At 35.1% G+C, this 19,015-nt stretch overlaps 3 protein-coding genes across 4 annotated transcripts; all 3 read left to right on the forward strand.

Moving 5' to 3' along the window:
* Positions 1-577: 577 nt before the first annotated feature.
* LOC117629663 lies at positions 578-4,173 on the forward strand. 2 transcript variants are annotated; one of them, XM_034362230.1, is made up of 5 exons: positions 578-894; positions 1,196-1,302; positions 1,977-2,481; positions 3,476-3,594; positions 3,742-4,173. In XM_034362230.1, exons 1-5 carry the CDS (start codon positions 643-645, stop codon positions 3,938-3,940), a joined length of 1,182 nt encoding a protein of 393 aa, XP_034218121.1. In that variant the 5' UTR covers positions 578-642; the 3' UTR covers positions 3,941-4,173. The 2 variants fall into 2 exon arrangements, with proteins under 2 accessions (XP_034218121.1, XP_034218122.1); XM_034362231.1 differs by lacking the exon at positions 1,196-1,302 and having other exon boundaries at positions 600-894.
* Positions 4,174-6,237: 2,064 nt separating this feature from the next.
* LOC117629523 (zinc finger A20 and AN1 domain-containing stress-associated protein 3-like) lies at positions 6,238-7,341 on the forward strand. Its single transcript, XM_034362028.1, has 2 exons — positions 6,238-6,564; positions 6,697-7,341. The coding sequence occupies exon 2, from the start codon at positions 6,711-6,713 to the stop codon at positions 7,200-7,202; it is 492 nt and encodes a 163-aa protein (XP_034217919.1). The 5' UTR covers positions 6,238-6,564; positions 6,697-6,710; the 3' UTR covers positions 7,203-7,341.
* A 9,256-nt stretch (positions 7,342-16,597) lies between these two features.
* On the forward strand, positions 16,598-18,913 carry LOC117631773 (beta-1,6-galactosyltransferase GALT29A-like). Its single transcript, XM_034365072.1, has one exon. It carries the CDS (start codon positions 17,205-17,207, stop codon positions 18,495-18,497), a length of 1,293 nt encoding a protein of 430 aa, XP_034220963.1. The 5' UTR covers positions 16,598-17,204; the 3' UTR covers positions 18,498-18,913.
* Positions 18,914-19,015: the final 102 nt, after the last annotated feature.

The following is a 19,015-nucleotide window of genomic DNA, read 5'->3' on the forward strand; positions in this document are numbered from 1 at the left end:
AGTACTAAAAACCCCCCTTTTGAAACCCCCCTTTTGAGTAGTTAAAATTCTTAAAATTTAAATAGTAGTCAAAACCGCCTTTAAGTAAGTGGTTAAAATTCTAAAAATTAACAAAATATTGTGACTTAATTTATCTTTCTAACATATCATTATTGGTTTATATTAATACCATAATTTTAATTTGTGATATTGCACCTTTGCTAACATAGAAATAATGACCCAATAATTTGATATAATTTTTTTTTTGTTGGGAATGTGATCAAATTAGTTAATGTAGTTTAGGCCTTCTTCAATTGAATCCTTTATAGTTTTAGTTCTTTTTTTCAATTAGATCCTTGTAATAATCTTTTGTCAACAATTAATAACAAATTTTATAATAACGAAATGGTGACACTCCAAACCCACATGAGGAGTTATTCAAATATGAGGACATATAAATACAATATGAGGCATGCATTGAGTTTATTTATTTTTAGCTTGATACCCTAATTAAGTTTAGGTTTTACTTAAGGATAAGTTAGGTTATAACTTCAAGGAGAAACAATAATAATTGTCATAATATTACATATCAATGATATCATAGTTAAGGTTCTCTTCATAATAGATGCGTTGTTGAGCGCCGGTGGTAGAAAAGTGAAAGAGATGGGAAAGCGAGACAAGAAACAGAGACACCAGCCAAGAAGAGCTGCCTTTCACTACACTGAAGAAGACGAAGAAGGTGTTGGTGATGGTCATTATGAAGGTCACTCCGCTTCGAAGCACACACTTTCTGAAGAAGAGGAAGAGGAAGAAGAAGAAGAAGAAGAAGAGGAGGTTGATGGAAAAGAGGAAGCTGATGAGTACCCATCAAATGATTTGCCTTCAAAATTTCTTCTTTATCAACAATCTGTACAGGTTTGACCCGCTTACTACATTTTAATTGATGACATTTTTGATTGCTGATATGGGAAAAGTATAAAGAATGCCAAACAGTTGGATAAGGAGGAAAAAAAAAAAATTAAGTAAACCCGAGTCACCTGAACTTAGTGCAGTTATTTGTTTTTGGTGAAAAGTTGTCAAAATTAAAATAATTTATTGGAATTGTTGATTATCTTTTTGTTTCTTCCCTTCCCTTAACACCCAAATGAATAATTTTATGTGGTTCTTCTAGAGGAGATTTCAGGTGTGATTAATTTGTAATTTATTTCATATGCAGTCACCAAAGGGAGACATAAGCTATCTGCAGAAGTTCTTTTTGATGTATGTGGGTGGGAGGTTACCTCTCCATCTCCAAGAAGATTTCTGTGGCACAGCCCTTCTTAGGTACATCAATATCCTTTTAATTGACATATCTGAACGGAGGTGATGAACTATTTAGGGAACATTTGACCTAACTAGAAGCTATATGGTTGCCATTTTGGTGCCATTTGTTGAGGAATTAAGTAGGTTTTCATAAAGATTGTTTCTTTATTTAAACATCACGGCCAGTAATATTATAAGCGGTTAGTTGCCATTTCAGAAGAAGATGAAGTAGGTTTGGCTGTGACCCCCAAATCCCAGAAACTCCTTTGAAGTTTTATATAAAACCTGAAATCTGTGTATAAGTTCATAAACTTTTCAGCTATTGAACCTCCCAATATATAGAGTCTAGCTCTGTCTCAGCCTATGTTTCTGGAAATTGTCTTGTGGGTTATGGAGATTTAGTGCTAATGAGGTAATGCAGATTAGTTATGAGAAGATATGGTGGTTGCACAACCAGGTTGGCATTCTTTACATTGTCAGGGGTCATATACATTTACCTGTTCTAATTTCTTTCAACTATGATAAATAACTAGTGTGGTGGTTTGTTGCTAGACTTCTTTTTGAGTTATAGTTAAGGTATCCATTGCCGCTATGTGGAGCTGCAAATTGTCCATTTCATAAGCTAAAAATAATTAAGTTCTCAGTCATAGTCCATACACAGTCTAAAGACCTAACACTAACTCTATGTTTGACAGTGCAGAATGGCTCCGGACTGATACAAGAAGGACTGCTGTAGGGTTGGATTTAGATGTTGAAGCACTAAATTGGTGCATGGAGAACAACATAAATAAAGTTGGGGCTGATGGATATTCCAGAATGTCCCTCTTTCATGGGAATGTCTTGCAACCTCTTGAGGCCAAACTAGTTGAATTCGAGCCCCAGGAGCTGATAAGAAAGGTGTCACTCACTGAGAACAAAGATAATTTGGAGAGTGATGAAGGTGAATCTACTCTTGCTGAGGGCTCTTCTTCCTCAAATGATGAGAAATACTTGAGGAACCATCTGTTGCCTGCGAGAGATATTGTGTGTGCTTTCAACTACAGCTGTTGTTGTCTCCATCAACGTTCTGAACTGGTTCTGTATTTCAAGCATGCTCTTGATGCCTTGTCGAAGAAAGGTGGAATATTTGTAATGGATTTATATGGTGGTACATCCTCAGAGTGCAAGCTAAGGCTTCAGAGGAGATTTTCCAATTTTACGGTACAAAAGTTATTTTCAATATTCCTTACTTTTATAGCATCGTTTGTACTCCATTAAAAACTTAGTGTGGGTGTGGAAGAGGAATGAAAAGGAAAGCAATATGAAACATATGGAAAATAAGCTCTATATACATGCATACATATATAGATATTGGGATCCTCTGTGCCAGATGCCTGAACTTTTTTAAGTTCTGGATGCATCACAGATTGATCGACCAATTGATATCAATGGATAGGCAAAGCAAAATGTTGTGAAGTTTTGTCAACCAGATGGATTGGTATGGGGTTTTTGTGTTTTTTTTTTTTTTTGTTGGTATTTCTCATTCTCGAGAGTGTTGATTACTTTAGGGTCCCAAAACCAGAGAGGTATACCATAAGAGATGAATGGGTGCCGATCAATTGATAAGGAAAAAGAAAACTGACAAAAATTTACACAGGGAAGCTTACATATATATACATATATGTATAATACGAGTGTACATAAAATTTTTAACTGTTTAAGTTTCCACTTGAGTATCTAGATAAATGCATATTATTATTAAAAATAGGCATGATGTTATATTCAATAGGAGTTACACTACTAGCCCTCCAAACCCTACCCCTGGGATCATTTTTGTCACTTCTCTTCCTGCCAATTTCCTTTTCGCTTCACAAGCAACGCTGCCGTGGAGCCCCAAGGGTTTTTTTTTTTTTTTTTTTTTTATATTTATCTTCCTCCCCTTCATGGCTGGTGAATTATCTGTTACTTGAAGATGCAAAAGCTACAATATTTCATAAGAAGTGGAAGTCTATGTTTTCTTTTAGCAGATTACTATTTTTGGGGTAAAATTTTTAGCACATTACCATTAAGTTTAATAAAGAACATTTAGGGACTATCTAAATAGTTTATGTGGTCTCACCTCTATGATGGAGAGCAGATCAAGTCCTATGACTAAATATTCTTTACTTGCAAATATGTCTATCATAATTATTTAAATTGCTATTGGCTTGTGCAGTACGTTTGGGAGCAAGCTGAGTTTGATATCATTGAGCGCAAGACAAGGATTAGCCTCCATTTCCATCTCCAAAAGCAGCAGAAGAAAATTCAACATGCATTTTCATACAGTTGGAGGCTGTAAGTTGTTTTGTTTTTCTAGTTACTGGTCTTCTATATCGATATCGTAAAGGAATATTGAGTGTAGGCTTCATGATGAATATTTATTAGATCTTGTATTCGTGGTGAATTCTGAATCGTTTAGAGGCAATTGTTTCATATGCCCAGGTGGTCACTGCCTGAGATTAAAGACTGCTTAGAAGAGGCAGGATTTCAGTCTGTTCATTTTTGGCTGCGGAAGATGCAAGACAGCAGAGATATCAGAAAAACAGAGGGTTTTGGTGTCGGGCGTGACATTAAGTATGAAGAGATTAAACATTTTCAGCAACAAGACTCATGGAATGCATACATCGTAGGTGTTGCATAGCTCCATGCATCAAGTAATCTCTGAGTTGAGGTTGCATTCAATTGCTCTGACCAAAAGTACCTTAGTTTTCCAATAATTAGGTGCTGAAAAGCTGCTTTCGAAAGCTAGGAACGTTTATGTACTTCAAAAGTTAGCTTGCAGTCTTCACTGTGAATTTTGGTACTTGTTACTGTTTCACTTAATCTCACAGTTAATGTTCTGAAATTTTCCATTTGGGGCACCTTGTTCTGAAATTTCCTGTTAGAGAGATGTCATTTTATCTTATTTGGAGGAAATGTTTTTGAACAAATAAGGAGGAAGACTATTCACAACCTTGGTTTAAAATGCTAACTGATGCAGCTATAATTGAGTTCTGATTGCTTTGCATAAAAATTGTTTTCGGAGTTTGGTAGAGTGAGTTCTCTGTGCTATGAAAAACAATTTGGGATCTTTTCCATTTGGTAGAGTGAGTTCTCCGTGCCATAAAAATTGTTCTGAAATTTTCCATTTGGGCACCTTGTTCTGAAATTTCCTGTTAGAGAGATGTCATTTTATCTTATTTGGAGGAAATGTTTTTGAACAAATAAGGAGGAAGACTATTCACAACCTTGGTTTAAAATGCTAACTGATGCAGCTATAATTGAGTTCTGATTGCTTTGCACAAAAATTGTTTTCGGAGTTTGGTAGAGTGAGTTCTCTGTGCCATGAAAAACAATTTGGGATCTTTCTCGAAGGTAGGTCATGGTTCTAGAGTAATGCTATAACTCGTGTGCCGGATGCATTAATGGTACGTTTATTAATCTGTAATTAGATTATGATGAATTGAATTGAGGAGGAGTTGGATTGAGGAGAATTAGATCCCGGATTCCTATTGAAATTGTTTACTAAATCATTGGGGAGAGTTAGATTCCGAATTCCCATTGAAGTTGTTTACTTAACCATAAGGAATTAGGGTACTAAAATGTCCTCGTTGTTGGGTTAAAATAGATGGCAAATTTGGAATTGTTAAAATTGTGTGAGGATATAGAGGGTATAAAAGATGAATTCCTACTGGGTTAATTCTCCAGGAAATTATGGCTAGTTTGGGATTGCTAAGTTGCTTATGCTGTGCTTTGAAAATAATTAGTTGTAAAGTAAATCAGCTCCATGTTTGGTAAACAATATTTTTAAAGTGTTGTTAGTACAAAAAGTTGTGTCAAAATCATTTAGTAAATTTTAATATGATGATGTTGTAACTGTGAATAATGACTAAAATAGATATGATGTTATGCGCTAGTCATGTGGTGGTAGAGGTGGTGGTAGAGGTAGTGGTGAAAGAGATAGAGGTGAAGGTGGTGGTGAAAGAGGTAGTGATGAAGGTGGTGGGGATGGTGGTTGTGAAGGTGGAGGTGGTGGGGATGGTGGAGGTTAAGAAGGAGAAGAAGGTGGCAACATGGTGGTGGTGGTGAAGGCGGAGGAGGAGATAGTGGTGGCAGTGGTGGTAAAGGTTAGGTGGTGGTGGAGGTGGCAGAGTTGGATGTAAAGGTGGAGGTGGTGTTATTTTTAAAAATTAATGAGGTATTTTGAAAATATAAAAAATTCATTAAAGGCTTATTTCTGCTTCTTTTGAAAGTAGCTTTGAAAAGCAACCTAGAGCTTGTTTCTAAAAGTTGCTGTCAAAAGGCCACTGTTTTAAAAATAATCAGGATATTTTATTTTTACTAAACATATTAAACAACTTAACTTTAAAGGAAAGCGAATTTTTGGAGGAAAATAAAAATAAAAAAAATCCCAAACGGGGCCTTAGAATACCACCTCCCACCCAAAAATTCAATTCCTCCAAAATCATAAATTCAATTCCTAATTTTGTATGAGTCCCACTTATTATTTAGTTCCTTGATATGAAATAAACACAAAAATCCTCCATAAGTAAAATTTAATTTATGATAAGAATTTCAATTCGTAATTAGTAAACACCATAAAATAACCTTGTCCATTTGACACCTTTTACTCGTGACATTTTAACAATAACCAATTGTAGCCTTGGATGGGCAAACAAGACCCGGATGGTCAAAACCAAAACGGGACCCACTCCGACACCAGTACCGGACCCCACAAGAAAACGATATGGGCGGCCCATATTTACCCTTTGGACCGAGGCTGGTCCAAAATGGCGTAGGCGATTAAAAAATAAAAACACCCCGGCGTGGCTTAAACGACTTCCAGAAAGACAATCGATATTTAATTACTGATTTGAAATTTTTTGAATGGCCTTAGTAAAACCCCTTTTTTGTCTATTTTACGCGCATTAATAAGAAACCGCCAGGCAGATTCAACAGATAAACCAGCGTTTGGTAGGAAAGAAAATTAGAAAGAAAAAGAAAACAAAAAAAACAAAAAAAGAAAGGAGAGAGAAGAGAGAAAGAAGCTCTCTGGAATTTTCTTTCCTTTGAGGACCAGGAATCCCAATCCCAAGGAACCGCCTCATTTCCTTTTTCTCTTCTTTCCTGGTTCGTTTGGGTTTCCTCTCTCTCCCTCAATATATTTATTCACCCTTCCAGATTCTCTAGTTCTCCCCCAAGAATCGTCTACGAACATTCGGATTTTGAATTTGCCTTCTTAATTCTCTTTCGCAGAGCATTAACGAAATCAAATCATCCATACAGGTTATTGTTTGATTGATTTGTTTCTCTTCTGTTTGAATAGGCAAGGATCTGTTTGGTTCACGGGAAAAGTTGACAGGGATCGGATATTTTCCATAGAAAATTAAATAGTTTTTCTTTTTCCTGTGGTTGCAGAAATCGAAATCGAGATGGCGGAAGAACATCGGTGCCAGGCTCCGCAACTATGCGTCAACAACTGCGGCTTCTTTGGAAGCCCAACGACGCAGAACTTGTGTTCCAAATGCTACCGTGACTTGCAGCTCAAGGAACAACAGACGCTCGCTCTCAACCAAACCTTAATCTCATCCGCCTCTGCCTCCTCTTCCTCCCACTCGTTCTTGTCTCCGCTGATCTCTGCGTCGCCGTCGCACGACGCGCGGGTGGAGCGCGTGGTGGAAACGAAGGAGGAAGAGGAGAAGGACGTGGAGGAGGTGCCGGCAGCGGGGCAGGCGAACAAGTGCATGACGTGCAGGCGGCGCGTGGGGCTGACGGGGTTCAAGTGCAGGTGCGGGATGACGTTCTGTGGGACCCACCGGTACCCGGAGCAGCACGCGTGCGGGTTCGACTTCAGAGCGATGGGGAAGGAGCAGATCGCCAAGGCCAACCCGGTCGTCAAGGGCGAGAAGCTGCAGAGGATCTGAGAATTGTCAAAAATTGTCAGGGTTATAATGGTCTTTTTACTTTCCGTTGTTCGGGAAATTTGTCGGTCGGGGTCTTTCTTTATTGCGTGGTCGGTCCTTGTAAAAATTTAATTTAATGATAATTTAATGGTTTCACTCGTTTTTCTTTTAAAATCAAAATATTTTAGCCCATGATTCAATCAGAAATAAATAAATAAAAACGAATTGAATGAAAATTGATTTGGTTTTAATGTTGAATTTTAATTATTTTGAGGAAAATTGAAGGTAGACTTTGTAATAGAACTGAAGAACCAGAAAATTTTGTTGCAATATCATAAATTTGTAGAAACTTTTGTGTGTTTCTTTTTGTGCTTGGAATGTTCTTTTCAGATTTTTGATGTGCGAGAAAGGAACCATATACCAATTGGGACATTCTTAGGCCTACTTGAGCCTGAGCAAGGGAATTGGGCTCCTGCTTTCAGCTATAATCGAGCCTTTGGCAAGGGCCTTACACAAGCTTGAAAATTCAATTTGAATTTCAAGAAATCAATGGAATGTTTGAGGGTAGAGAGGTAAACAACCCTAGTAAATACTTCATGAGTGATCTCTTTGCACCCAATTGTGGTATTTAGACCTCCAATTATTTTAAAGATTTGTTATTGCAAAACCTCCATGAGGTTAATTAAACTATCAGGTTGCGTATTTTTTGCGTCATTCGTGGTTTTCAAGGTTAATACGGGTGCTCACAAGTAGTTCATATCGTCAGTTTCTGTCCAAAAGTCTATTAAATTGTTGACATGACACACATGTGGGACTCACATATTCAATAATATCACACCACATGGATTAAATTAAAAAAATATTTTAAAATTATAAACCATAAAAATTAAACAGCCTTTAAACAAAATTAACCGAGGTAAATACCCTAGGTCAGAGTTAGGCCCAAGCTGAAGGTCCCCTTTGTTTTAATAAATGTTATAAAGCTATGAAGGCCACACTTTTTGTGGTTTGGACTGCGCGCACTATTTTAATTAAATTGAATAAGTGTCATGACAGCTATTCAGTGAACTTATAAATGTTAGCGTTAGACTTATTAAATTGGACAATAGTTTAATATATTGTGTCTTACTCTCATATATGAAGGATATATGGTGTTTTTCTAAAAAACAAGGTTTATTTAGACATCTAAATTATCAAAAATTCATTTGGACGAAAGACTTTAAACAAAATCCTAGAGCCTAAAAGCAAAACCTTTCAAAGGATCTTAAGGTTCAAACACTTGATGTGCATTGCAAACTACCATACTTGAAATTAAAAGAGATGAAAGTAGATAGAAACTCACCCTTGGAGGGAAGCTTAAGTCCAACCCAAGTATTCCACCAAGTGATGGTGGTAGGATCCACTTCTACTTCTCCTCCAAACCACAAAATAGTGACCTCCAAAGTCTCCACACCAAGCTTTCTCTTTGGAATGAAGATAATACACGAGAAGTATGTGGTGCTAGAAACACTTCTATTGGGACCGATTTTAGCTTGCCTAAGGAAGAGAGATTTGATGCTTTCTCTTACTTCCTCCTCACCTTTGCAAGACTTAAACCCTAGGGAGAAAGATGAGCTAAGTGGTGAATATATATAACCCATTAAGGCTCTCCCTCTCTCTCCATTTGGATGGCACAAGGGGGTCCCTTGGGCCTTGGTAAAATTTGTCCCACTTAACTCTTCTTAAGACTCCATCATTCTAGCAGCTCCCCCCCTCCCTCCATGGGCCTTCAGTTAATAAAGCTATTCTTAAGGCCCATTCTATTGCAACGTAATTAATTAACTCTTTAATTAATTAACTCTTAATCAATTAATCCAATTAATTAATTGACTTAAGTGTTGATCTTGTCATCTTCCATTATTATCCAAATCGTAAGCTTATGGGTGTGCGGTCCATTGGGTTCTAATTAGTGAGGTCATGAGCAATTATGAACTCTTTTTTTTTATTGATTGTGAATTAAAAACTCCTTTCTGAGACTTATCTTTGGGCTCGTTTGGTATACAGGACTGTCTTGGCATGGACTATGCTTATGGACTGGCTTGGCTTGACTTGGCTTGGTCTAAGTTGGATAACACTTATCCTGCGTTTGGTGTATGCTTGGACTAGGACTAGAATTTTTTTTATTTTTTCAAAAATATCTATATATATATATGTATATATGCATTTTATAATATATATAATATATATACATACATATAATATATATATATATATGTATATACATGTATATAAGTATATTATAATAATATTATATATTTTAAATAATATAAATGTACATACATACATATATATATATATAAGTGTATATAGGTGTATATATGTATATTATAATATACATGGGTATAATACATATACATATATTTATATATATGTATGTATATTATAATATATAATATATATGAGTATGTTATAATAATAATAATAATAATATACATGTATATACGTGTATATATGTATATTATATATGTATGTATATATAATATATGTATAATATATGTATATATATTATATATTATTGATACTTTCAACTGAGGCCGAAGCCTCCTTTTCTAGGCAAACATTAAAAGTAACTCTGGTTTATAAAAGTAACTTAGGTTTACAAAAGTAACTCAGGTAACTTGCTTTAACTCAGGTAACTTGTCGGCAGTAGTCTAATCAGAATTCAAATCATAGGCTTTATAGGCTTCATCATAAGCATCATTAGGATCTTGACCATGCAGATAATATATACATATATATATATTATAATATATAGATACACCTATATACACATATATTATATACATGTATATACGTATATATATATATGTATATTATAATAGATAATATATATGGGTATGTTATAATAATAATATACATGTATATACATGTATATATGTATATTATAATATATATACATATGGTATAAATATATAATGTATACGTGTATATACGTGTGTATATGTATATTATAATACATACATGGGTATAATATATATACACAATATGTACATATATATATCTATGTGTATATGAGTATATTATAATAACAATATACGTGTATATATGTACATTAATATATAATATAATATATATTACATATATACATGTATACATGTATGCTATTATTATAATATTAATATGTATGTGTATATGAGTATATTATAATAATAATATATGTGTATATATCTATATGTATTTATATATATATATATATTATATGTATATATGTGTTTATATATATATATGTATATACATGTATATGTGTACATTATAGTATATGTGTATGTAATAATAATAATAATAATAATAATAATAGTAATATATGTTATTAGTATTACAATATAATATATGCATCTTATACATTGGTGAACATAGGACTAGCTAATTCTCCCTTTCTACAAGGGCTTAGTAGTCCCCTCCTAATGAAGTGTTTTTGGTGGGCCCGGTATTAGCAATCCCATCTAAGACTAGAATTAAATAAAACAAACATGGTACTAAATTTAGTCCAAGCCAGTCCAAGCCAAGCCTGTGTACCAAACGACCCCTTTGATTATTGAAGGTGATTCAAAGGTTATAAGAGATAATGTATGGTAGAAATTGTATAGTCAAATTTTAGATACATGGCAAAAAGAGGCATAATTCAATTTTCTTTATATTTATATTTATACTTAATGGTGGTCTTTATTTTCAGTAATACAGTCACACAACTAATTAGTGTTACTAATCCATATGGACGTAGGACCAAAATGATATATCATGGACTTATGATATAATATTAATAAATAAATACATGTATTATAATATGAGTAGATCAGTAGTACCACGTGACAATATTGTTAGGAATTCTTCCTTAATGAGTTTTGCTTAAAAAGAAAATGGAAAGAAGAAAGTATTTGGCTATATGTTGTTTCTTTTCTTAGCTATAAATTAATTAATATATCTACATATCTCTTAATTTTGTTAGTATCCATATAGAATAGATACACGATGGAAGGCACATTGAGCAAATGCAAATCTACACCTTTACCGTTCAATGGCTGCAACTTAAAATAAAGAGTAGATTCAAGCTCTACCGACCTATCAAAATTCATTGGGCAATTAAGATATTGTGGACTAAAGTTTACAAGTCATTTTTCTATAGGAATAGTGGATACCCTATAAAAGTAGAATTAAAGCTAATGTCTTTCTCGACCTTGAAAAATTCCCTTGAGTTAACCCACTCCATACGATAGGCTTTATTTATATTCCATCCAAATATACCAAAAAGTCATCAACAATATAAAACCCAAGTAATCATTTCTTCTCAAAATGCTAACCAACAATGGGGAAAGTTTGGTTGAAAGATTCCTTAGTTGACTCAAGACAAGTGGTTGATTCTTTGGTGTTGTTTTTTGGGCTCCACCACTGATTTTTTATGATTTAACTTATTTGGAAAAATATTATGATCATTAACATATCGTTTGGTAGTTCGATTTAGATGAGATTGGAGTTGAGTCCAAGTTATTCCTTATCAGTTCTACTTATAAGACACAATACGTTGGACTGTTGTCTAATTTAATAAGTCCAGTCCCAACATACCAAACAACGAACAAAACTCTTATATATTTTAATTGAAATAGTCTAGCTCAATCTTACCCACTAATCGTGGATGTATTTTATAATAATGGCCTAAAGCCAGAGCAAAACATGCTTCCAGTCACCATCAAGTAAAGTGCCATCCCCTCCCCAATTGGCAATTGGTGTGTGAAAAAAGATTCAACTTTTGTTGCAAATGACACACATCTCTTTCACAAAGGAGGCTGGACCCGCGGTCACCTTCGGTGGCTGTCCCTTTAACTCCTCCACGCCACCAAATATATGCATATATAAAATATGTACATGTTCACAACTATGGACGAAAGTGGGGTCGATTTTGTTAATTTATTGTCAATTCTAGTCTTTAAATAAGGCCCTTGGGTAGTTCTAATCTTTGAAGTCATCTTCCCCATTAGTCTTTCTGTCGTGTAGTCTTTATTTTGTTGGAGGAGGTCGTGAGTTCAATCATAAAAGTTAAAAGAATAGGCAAGAACTTAACTTTCACAGGGATGCATAACTACTGTGTAAAAGTGTAGTGACAATGGTGACAATTATGTGTTAGTAAATTGTTGTTCGAATGATATAATGCTGCCCTTCAAATGGTCTCATTGTGTTGTTCGAAAATAGTATATCTAAGAATGGTCAAAGTTTTATCTCTAAAATTCCCATATAAGTATCATATTTTATTCATTATTAATGTTTAATTCTCGAGCGTTGTTGAATTATTTTTTCAAATACTCCATCTGGTTCCAATGAATATATGAAAACAAAAAAAAAAAAAACGAATTCTATCATACTGATTGTTTACTCTCACCTCTTTAGGGCTCATTTGATAACCATTTCAATTTTAGTTTTTAGTTTTTGTGCTATAGTATAGAGGGAAATGAGAGTGAGTATGAGAGTGATGATGAGATTGAGTGCCCTTTTGGCATAGCTTATTTGGGGTGATAAGTGATTTTTTTAAAATTTAGGGAAACCCAGCCCGTGTGGTAAACTATGAGAAAATCACTTATTGTTGAAAATTGCTGTGAGAGAAAGCTATAAAGGAAAAAGCTAATGAGGTGCTTTCATTTTTTGATTATGCGGGAATCAATTTCGAAGAGGCGCTAGATTTAATGATTATGCGGGAATTATTTTCTGATTATGCGGGAATTAGTACCAACAACACTTTTAAAGTTTACCAAACGCCAAACTACATTATCTCACAGATGATTTCTCTCACAACAAATCTGACAGCGATTATTTTCACAGCACATCAATGCCAAACTGGCCCTGAGAGAGAGGATGAGAGAGGAGGATGGGAGAGATGAGTAACAAAAGTGAAAACAAAACTTGAAAGTGAAAACAATTTCAAATAGATTTCAGTATTTTGTTTTTGTTTTCACTTTTTTTACTCCTCCCTCCTATCATTCTCTCTCAATCTCATCTTTACTCTCATTCTTGCTTCCATTCTCTCTCTTTTTCCTCCATACTCTAGCACAAAAAATAAAAAATAAAAACTAAAAACTAAAATTGAAATGATTATCAAACGGGCCCTTAATAAATCATAACTCGCTTGAAAATAAAAGTTATGATTTCATATGAAATATATAGTGTTTCCCCATTTATATTTTGCTTCTACATTAGTTTACGATTATTATGTCCTCAAACTTATCATTTTATCATGGTTTCGCATCATAAAGAGCACTTGTTTTCACATCTACGGCAAACATTGAACTCTCGTCTTCTCTCTTTTTTGAATCAAAAGAAAAATATCATTCATACTTAAGGAAAGTATATAAATAAATAAAAATTCATTGTTGCCAAAAGAAAATCAAGGAGTAGCCCAAAAAAAAAGGAAAAAAAAGAAGAGAATCATGGAGTCCAAACCATGATTATAGATGACCATTGAGTATAATTAACTGTAGGATTCATTTATTTTGACTTTGGTGTCCACAAATGATGGATAAAACAAGTGAACTGTTATTGATACTCAAAAAATAAAAATAAATCATGCATACAATAGAAGAGAAATTAGACTTTGAGTAATGTACTACCATTTTTTAGAGTACCAATAACAGATATTCTTAAGCTAATATGGGCTTAGCCAAGTTAGCTAGAGTCTACATGTGAATTTGAATCCCCCTTTTCATTGTTTGTTTAGGGCTTAAATGTCAAAATGGTCCCTGTGTTTTATCCATTCGCCCAATTTAGTCCCTGTGTTTTTAATTTGGCTAATTTAGTCCCTGTGTTTACATCTGTTAGCCAATGTTGGACAATCTGTCGAATAGATGTTAAAATAGACATGTGCATAGCACGTGAGTGGGCATAAAGGTATTTTAACACAAACTTAATTGCTGAAACGCTCGCGACTCTTTCCTTGGAGTTCATGAGAATTGGGGTTTTCAAATTCAGTTAGTTCCCTTGAATATCAACCAGTTCATGTGAGTCCACATAAAGAGAGCAAGGAGACAACTTGAATCTAGAGATCTCTCTCTCATGGTGATTGCTGTAAATTGCAGTTCCATAGTATTCGGGTTTGCTCCCTCTCTCTCATGTTTACCGTCTGTGAACAAAATAAGGCTGCTGATGCCTTAGCAGCCAAGAGCTATGATTTCCTTTTGGGCCTTCATGTTTTGGATATGGAACCTTTCTTCCTTAATGATGTTCTTGCTGCTGATGCTAGTAGTACCCCTAATTCAAGGTTGATTCTTATGTAGTTCGTTTGGTTTTGGGTCTTTGGCCTCGTATTGCATGTGAAAGGGGAGAGTGTTCATTATTTTATCACTAGAAGGTACATGCCTTGTCCTTTTTTCTTTGGTTGAAGAGATTTCCATTAAAGCAAAGCAACAAAACAAATAAGCATCAAAACAAGAAACCAAGAATGCGAAAAAGCAAGACCTGTGTACCAATAACAAGTCACTGAAATGAACTTTACATTGAAGGAAAACAAGAATAGGGTCCAAACTCGAGAATACTCACCTAGGTTGATTGAGTCTCTAACATATTCTATTCGTCTCCTTGCCATCTTTATTCGGACCCAACTGAAGTGATTGATATTCAAGAGAACTGATTGAATTTGAAACCCCAATGCTCATGAACGCAGACTACGGCAGTTGTCATTGGAGCCAAGGAATAGAGTCACAAGGGTTTTGGTTTGTGTTAAAATACCTTTATGCCCACTCATGTGCTATGCACATGTCTATTTTAACGTCTATTTGACAGATTGTCCTACATTGGCTAACAGATGTAAACACATGGACTAAATTAGCTAAATTAAAAACACAAGGACTAAATTGACCGAATGAGTAAAACACATGGACCATTTTGACATTTAAACCTTTATTTAGATTAGATTAAAGTAAAATATTATTTATATTAAAAAAAAAACAGATCCCTAAAACAATTAACATTTATATAATTATTTGCGTTATCAAATACCTCTAAAAGGTTATTATATTAATTTGAAAAATTCAGTCAAAAGGGTCTAACCCAATTAAAAAAGGCCTTTAGTTGCATACCATAGGTTTCATGTTTGAATCCCAACGACATTATAGTTGTGTGTGTGTGAAATCTACTTTCTCTCTAGTTTAGGTTATCGCTTATACTAAAATAATAATAATTTGAAAAATTCGACCTTCAAATTAGCAAAAAATTAAGTACTACCTATGAACTTTTTGAGTGTCATCTGATATGTGTCATGTTCATGCCCATCGAACTCCCCACAAAATCCTTCCCTGGTGAACCAGACATGTATGTCAACAACAAAACTTACATCTTAATATTAAATCTTAGATCTAACTGAAAATACAGCTAACATCCCATGTGTCTCTCTTTTCGGAAGAATATAAAAATATTATGCATTGAAGATCTTCATTCCAAAAACCCACAAATTTAATTGTTAATCCACAATACCCAAGAAGTATATTTTTCAAAGAAATTTTTTTGGTTTGATTGACACAAATAGTCAATTTCTTGGTTTTAGCCTACTATTTAAATTAAAAAAAAATACGACTACAATGTCTATAGGCCAAGAACTATTTAAAAAATATTAGATTAACAAGTTATCGATATATTTTTTTTTTGGGTAAAAGAATATTTCTTTTTCTGTTGTACTGGTTAACAAGTTCTTAAGTTCTTTTTTCAGTTGCATTTGGCAACGTTGAAACGAATTGACAGATTCAATAATAACATTTTTTTCCCTTATGTGTCAAATACAATTCATCAAACATTAGGTGGCATCCTACAAACATAGGTTTAGTTAAGCTTAATTTTAGTGACTTGGTTATCTCATAAAATTTACCTTGATAGGTTTTGTTTGTTAAGATTCTTGAGGTCGCCCTCTTATGGTATAGGATAGGAGTTAAAGAATCTGAAAATAACGGCCTTAGCCTTGGTAATACTTCTCAATTAGGGTTTTGACAACGTTCGAGTTGAAGGTGATTATAACGATTGATTGACATAATTCCTAAGTTGCAGGTTTCAGTTTTTAGTTGTTGACATTATCTCTTTTATGAGTTATTTTTCCTCTCAGATTTGAGATCGCTCAGTTGCTTCATCTATGGCGGATCGGCATCAACGCAATGCTGGAAAAATTGGTTGTTGTCACACCTTCAAATCCAAACAAAGGTTTATTACAGTTATTTTTATGGTTGTGGTGGTCAGTATTTTCTTCTTTTCCCAAACTAATTTTGTAATATAAGACCTTTTCTTTTATATTTTTCTCACCCTTTTTTGCTTTTGAGCAGCAGATTGATTGATGTGGGTTCTTAGCTAAAGCAAAATCTTCTTAAGCTCATAGGGACCCACCCCAAATCCCACCCATCCCCATTACAAAAGACCATGCTTCTAATATTCCACAATATCCCTAGAGTCTACAGCCTTCAAAATCAAAACAAATCCATCAAACCTTTCAAGTGGGCAACAACAAAGTTCATGTCAACAACACACTATTAAAGTGGTCAATTTTTTACTGTTTTTCACTGCATTTTGCATCCCCCCACTTCCCCAGAAAACCCAAGCCAACCTTTCAAAGATCCCCACCAAGCTCTCAAGTTTCAAGCTTTCACCTTTAGAATAGAACTTGGGGTTTGTCACCTGGTTTCTCCATTTCAGCTCCTCAATGGCAGCTCTCAATCTCTCCCAGGTCCAAACCCCGCACACCCATTAGCAGTTTCTGAGCTCTCTCTCTCTCTCTCTCTCTTCAGTCCTCCAGAATATCATGAAATTTCCATTTCTCAAGCAAATCCCACATCAAGATTCCACTCCCATTGCCATTTCATAGCTTCCTGATCTGTTTCTGATATGCAAAACCCACTTTGCTAACCAAATCCCACATACCCAATTTCACTCTCACTCTCACTGAGCCAGTCCTCAACAAAATCCCAGATACAAATGTCATAACCCATTTTTCCAAATCCAGCATAAACCTCTCTTCTGTATCTTGGAATGCCAAAATCTGTAGAAAACCAAAATGAACCCAATACACAGAGCTTTAAGATCTGTACAAGGCTCTATCTCTGGCCACATTTAGCAACACCGATAAACCCTTTTAGCGATTTTGTTCTTGTGCCAATGAAGCGCTCGGTTCGTCCGTTGTTTAGCCTTCTTATACTCATTGTGTTCGCTGCTACGCTGAGCTGTCGAACCGCGGTTCGCCATAGCTTGAGTTCGATTGAGCTTGAAAAGAAGGTACTAATCCAACCACCAAAGCCAGTGTTCAATGCCACTCTGCTCAAATACGCTGCCGTTGATGCAAGCGAAGCTCAAGCCAAGCAGGAAATAGAGCAACTGTTGGAGGGTAACTTTGCTAGTCTTGGTAGGTACAGGACTTTTGCTTCTTGGAGACGATTTAATCACCATGATATCAGAGCAAGGACCTCCGTTGGCTTACCGGTAATGCTTCGCTCTCCTCAATTCTATCGTTATTGGTTGGATTTTAGGAGAGTTTTGAGTGACTGGTCAAGAAACAAACGGTTTCACCCTGATGTTATGTTGGATTTAGTTAGGCTTGTTAGATATCCCATTGATAGGCACAATGGTTTGGTGGATTCAGAACAACGACGCTATTCCTCGTGTGCAGTTGTTGGGAATAGTGGGATCTTGTTGAAGAGTAATCATGGTGCTCTAATTGATAGTCATGAGGTAGTAATTCGATTGAACAATGCGAGGATTCAGGGTTTTGAGGGGAAAGTTGGGTCGAAAACAAATATTTCGTTTGTAAATAGTAACATTTTGCATCTTTGTGCTAGGAGAGATGGTTGTTTTTGCCACCCTTACGGACTTAATGTGCCTATGATTATGTACATTTGTCAACCGCTGCATTTCTTCGATTACACGGTATGTAATATATCACACAAAGTGCCTTTGCTCGTGACTGATCCTCGGTTTGATGTGTTGTGTGCAAGGATTGTGAAGTACTATTCATTGAAACGGTTTGTGGAGGAGACGGGGAAGTCGTTTGATCAGTGGGGGGCTGTTCATGATGGTGCTATGTTTCATTACTCTTCTGGTATGCAAGCTATTATGCTTGCTTTGGGAATTTGTGACAAAGTTAGTGTATTTGGATTTGGGAAGTCGGATTCAGCTAAGCATCATTATCATACAAATCAAAAGGCTGAGCTTCGGCTGCACGATTATCAGGCAGAGTACGATTTCTATCGCGATCTAGTCGAGAGACCACAGGTAATACCGTTCATTTCAGACAAGTTCAAGATTCCTCCTGTGGTTCTATATCAATGACATCTTGCCAGTTGAATCATATGTTTTTGTGGAATTAGTTGATGTGTTCTCGGTTGCAATTGTTGCATTCTTGTTGTAATAGTAGTCTCCCCAAAAGATACAGTCAAAGAAAAGCACAATTGTTGAAGATGTATGTTTCATACTTTGACCCTGTACTATCAAAGATAGTTTTGGGAAATATAATTTGTAAAATTGGAATCCAGATCAGGTACTCATTTGCTCTTTTTGAACTTTCTCGACTTGAATTATTGGGAATTATTGCATAATTAGGATATCTTTGGATTGTCAAACGTAAAACAGCTTTAAGCCATTGTTATAGAGGTTTCAACAGACATTTGGCCTGGATTGAAACTTATGGTTCTGTTTCTGTTGAATTAGATCACTGGTTTGACAAGTTCTTCCTTTACCATGTTGTCTTCATTGCATCAGTTTTGAACTTGGATTTGCTTTTATTGAAGGCCTTTGAATAGTTATTGAGAAGATATCCATTGATTGACTGGGGAAACCACTGATTGTAC

This window comes from Prunus dulcis, chromosome 6 (genome assembly GCF_902201215.1).
Source record: "Prunus dulcis chromosome 6, ALMONDv2, whole genome shotgun sequence".
NCBI lineage: Eukaryota > Viridiplantae > Streptophyta > Magnoliopsida > Rosales > Rosaceae > Prunus > Prunus dulcis.

Coding starts and splice junctions, on each gene's coding strand:
- LOC117629523 (XM_034362028.1), top strand. CDS start 6,711: ATGGCGGAAGAACATCGGTGCCAGGCTCCGCAACTATGCGTCAACAAC.
- LOC117629663 (XM_034362230.1), top strand. CDS start 643: ATGGGAAAGCGAGACAAGAAACAGAGACACCAGCCAAGAAGAGCTGCC. Junction 895..1,195: donor TTTATCAACAATCTGTACAG/GTTTGACCCGCT, acceptor TTTCATATGCAG/TCACCAAAGGGAGACATAAG. Junction 2,482..3,475: donor GGAGATTTTCCAATTTTACG/GTACAAAAGTTA, acceptor TGGCTTGTGCAG/TACGTTTGGGAGCAAGCTGA.
- LOC117631773 (XM_034365072.1), top strand. CDS start 17,205: ATGCCAAAATCTGTAGAAAACCAAAATGAACCCAATACACAGAGCTTT.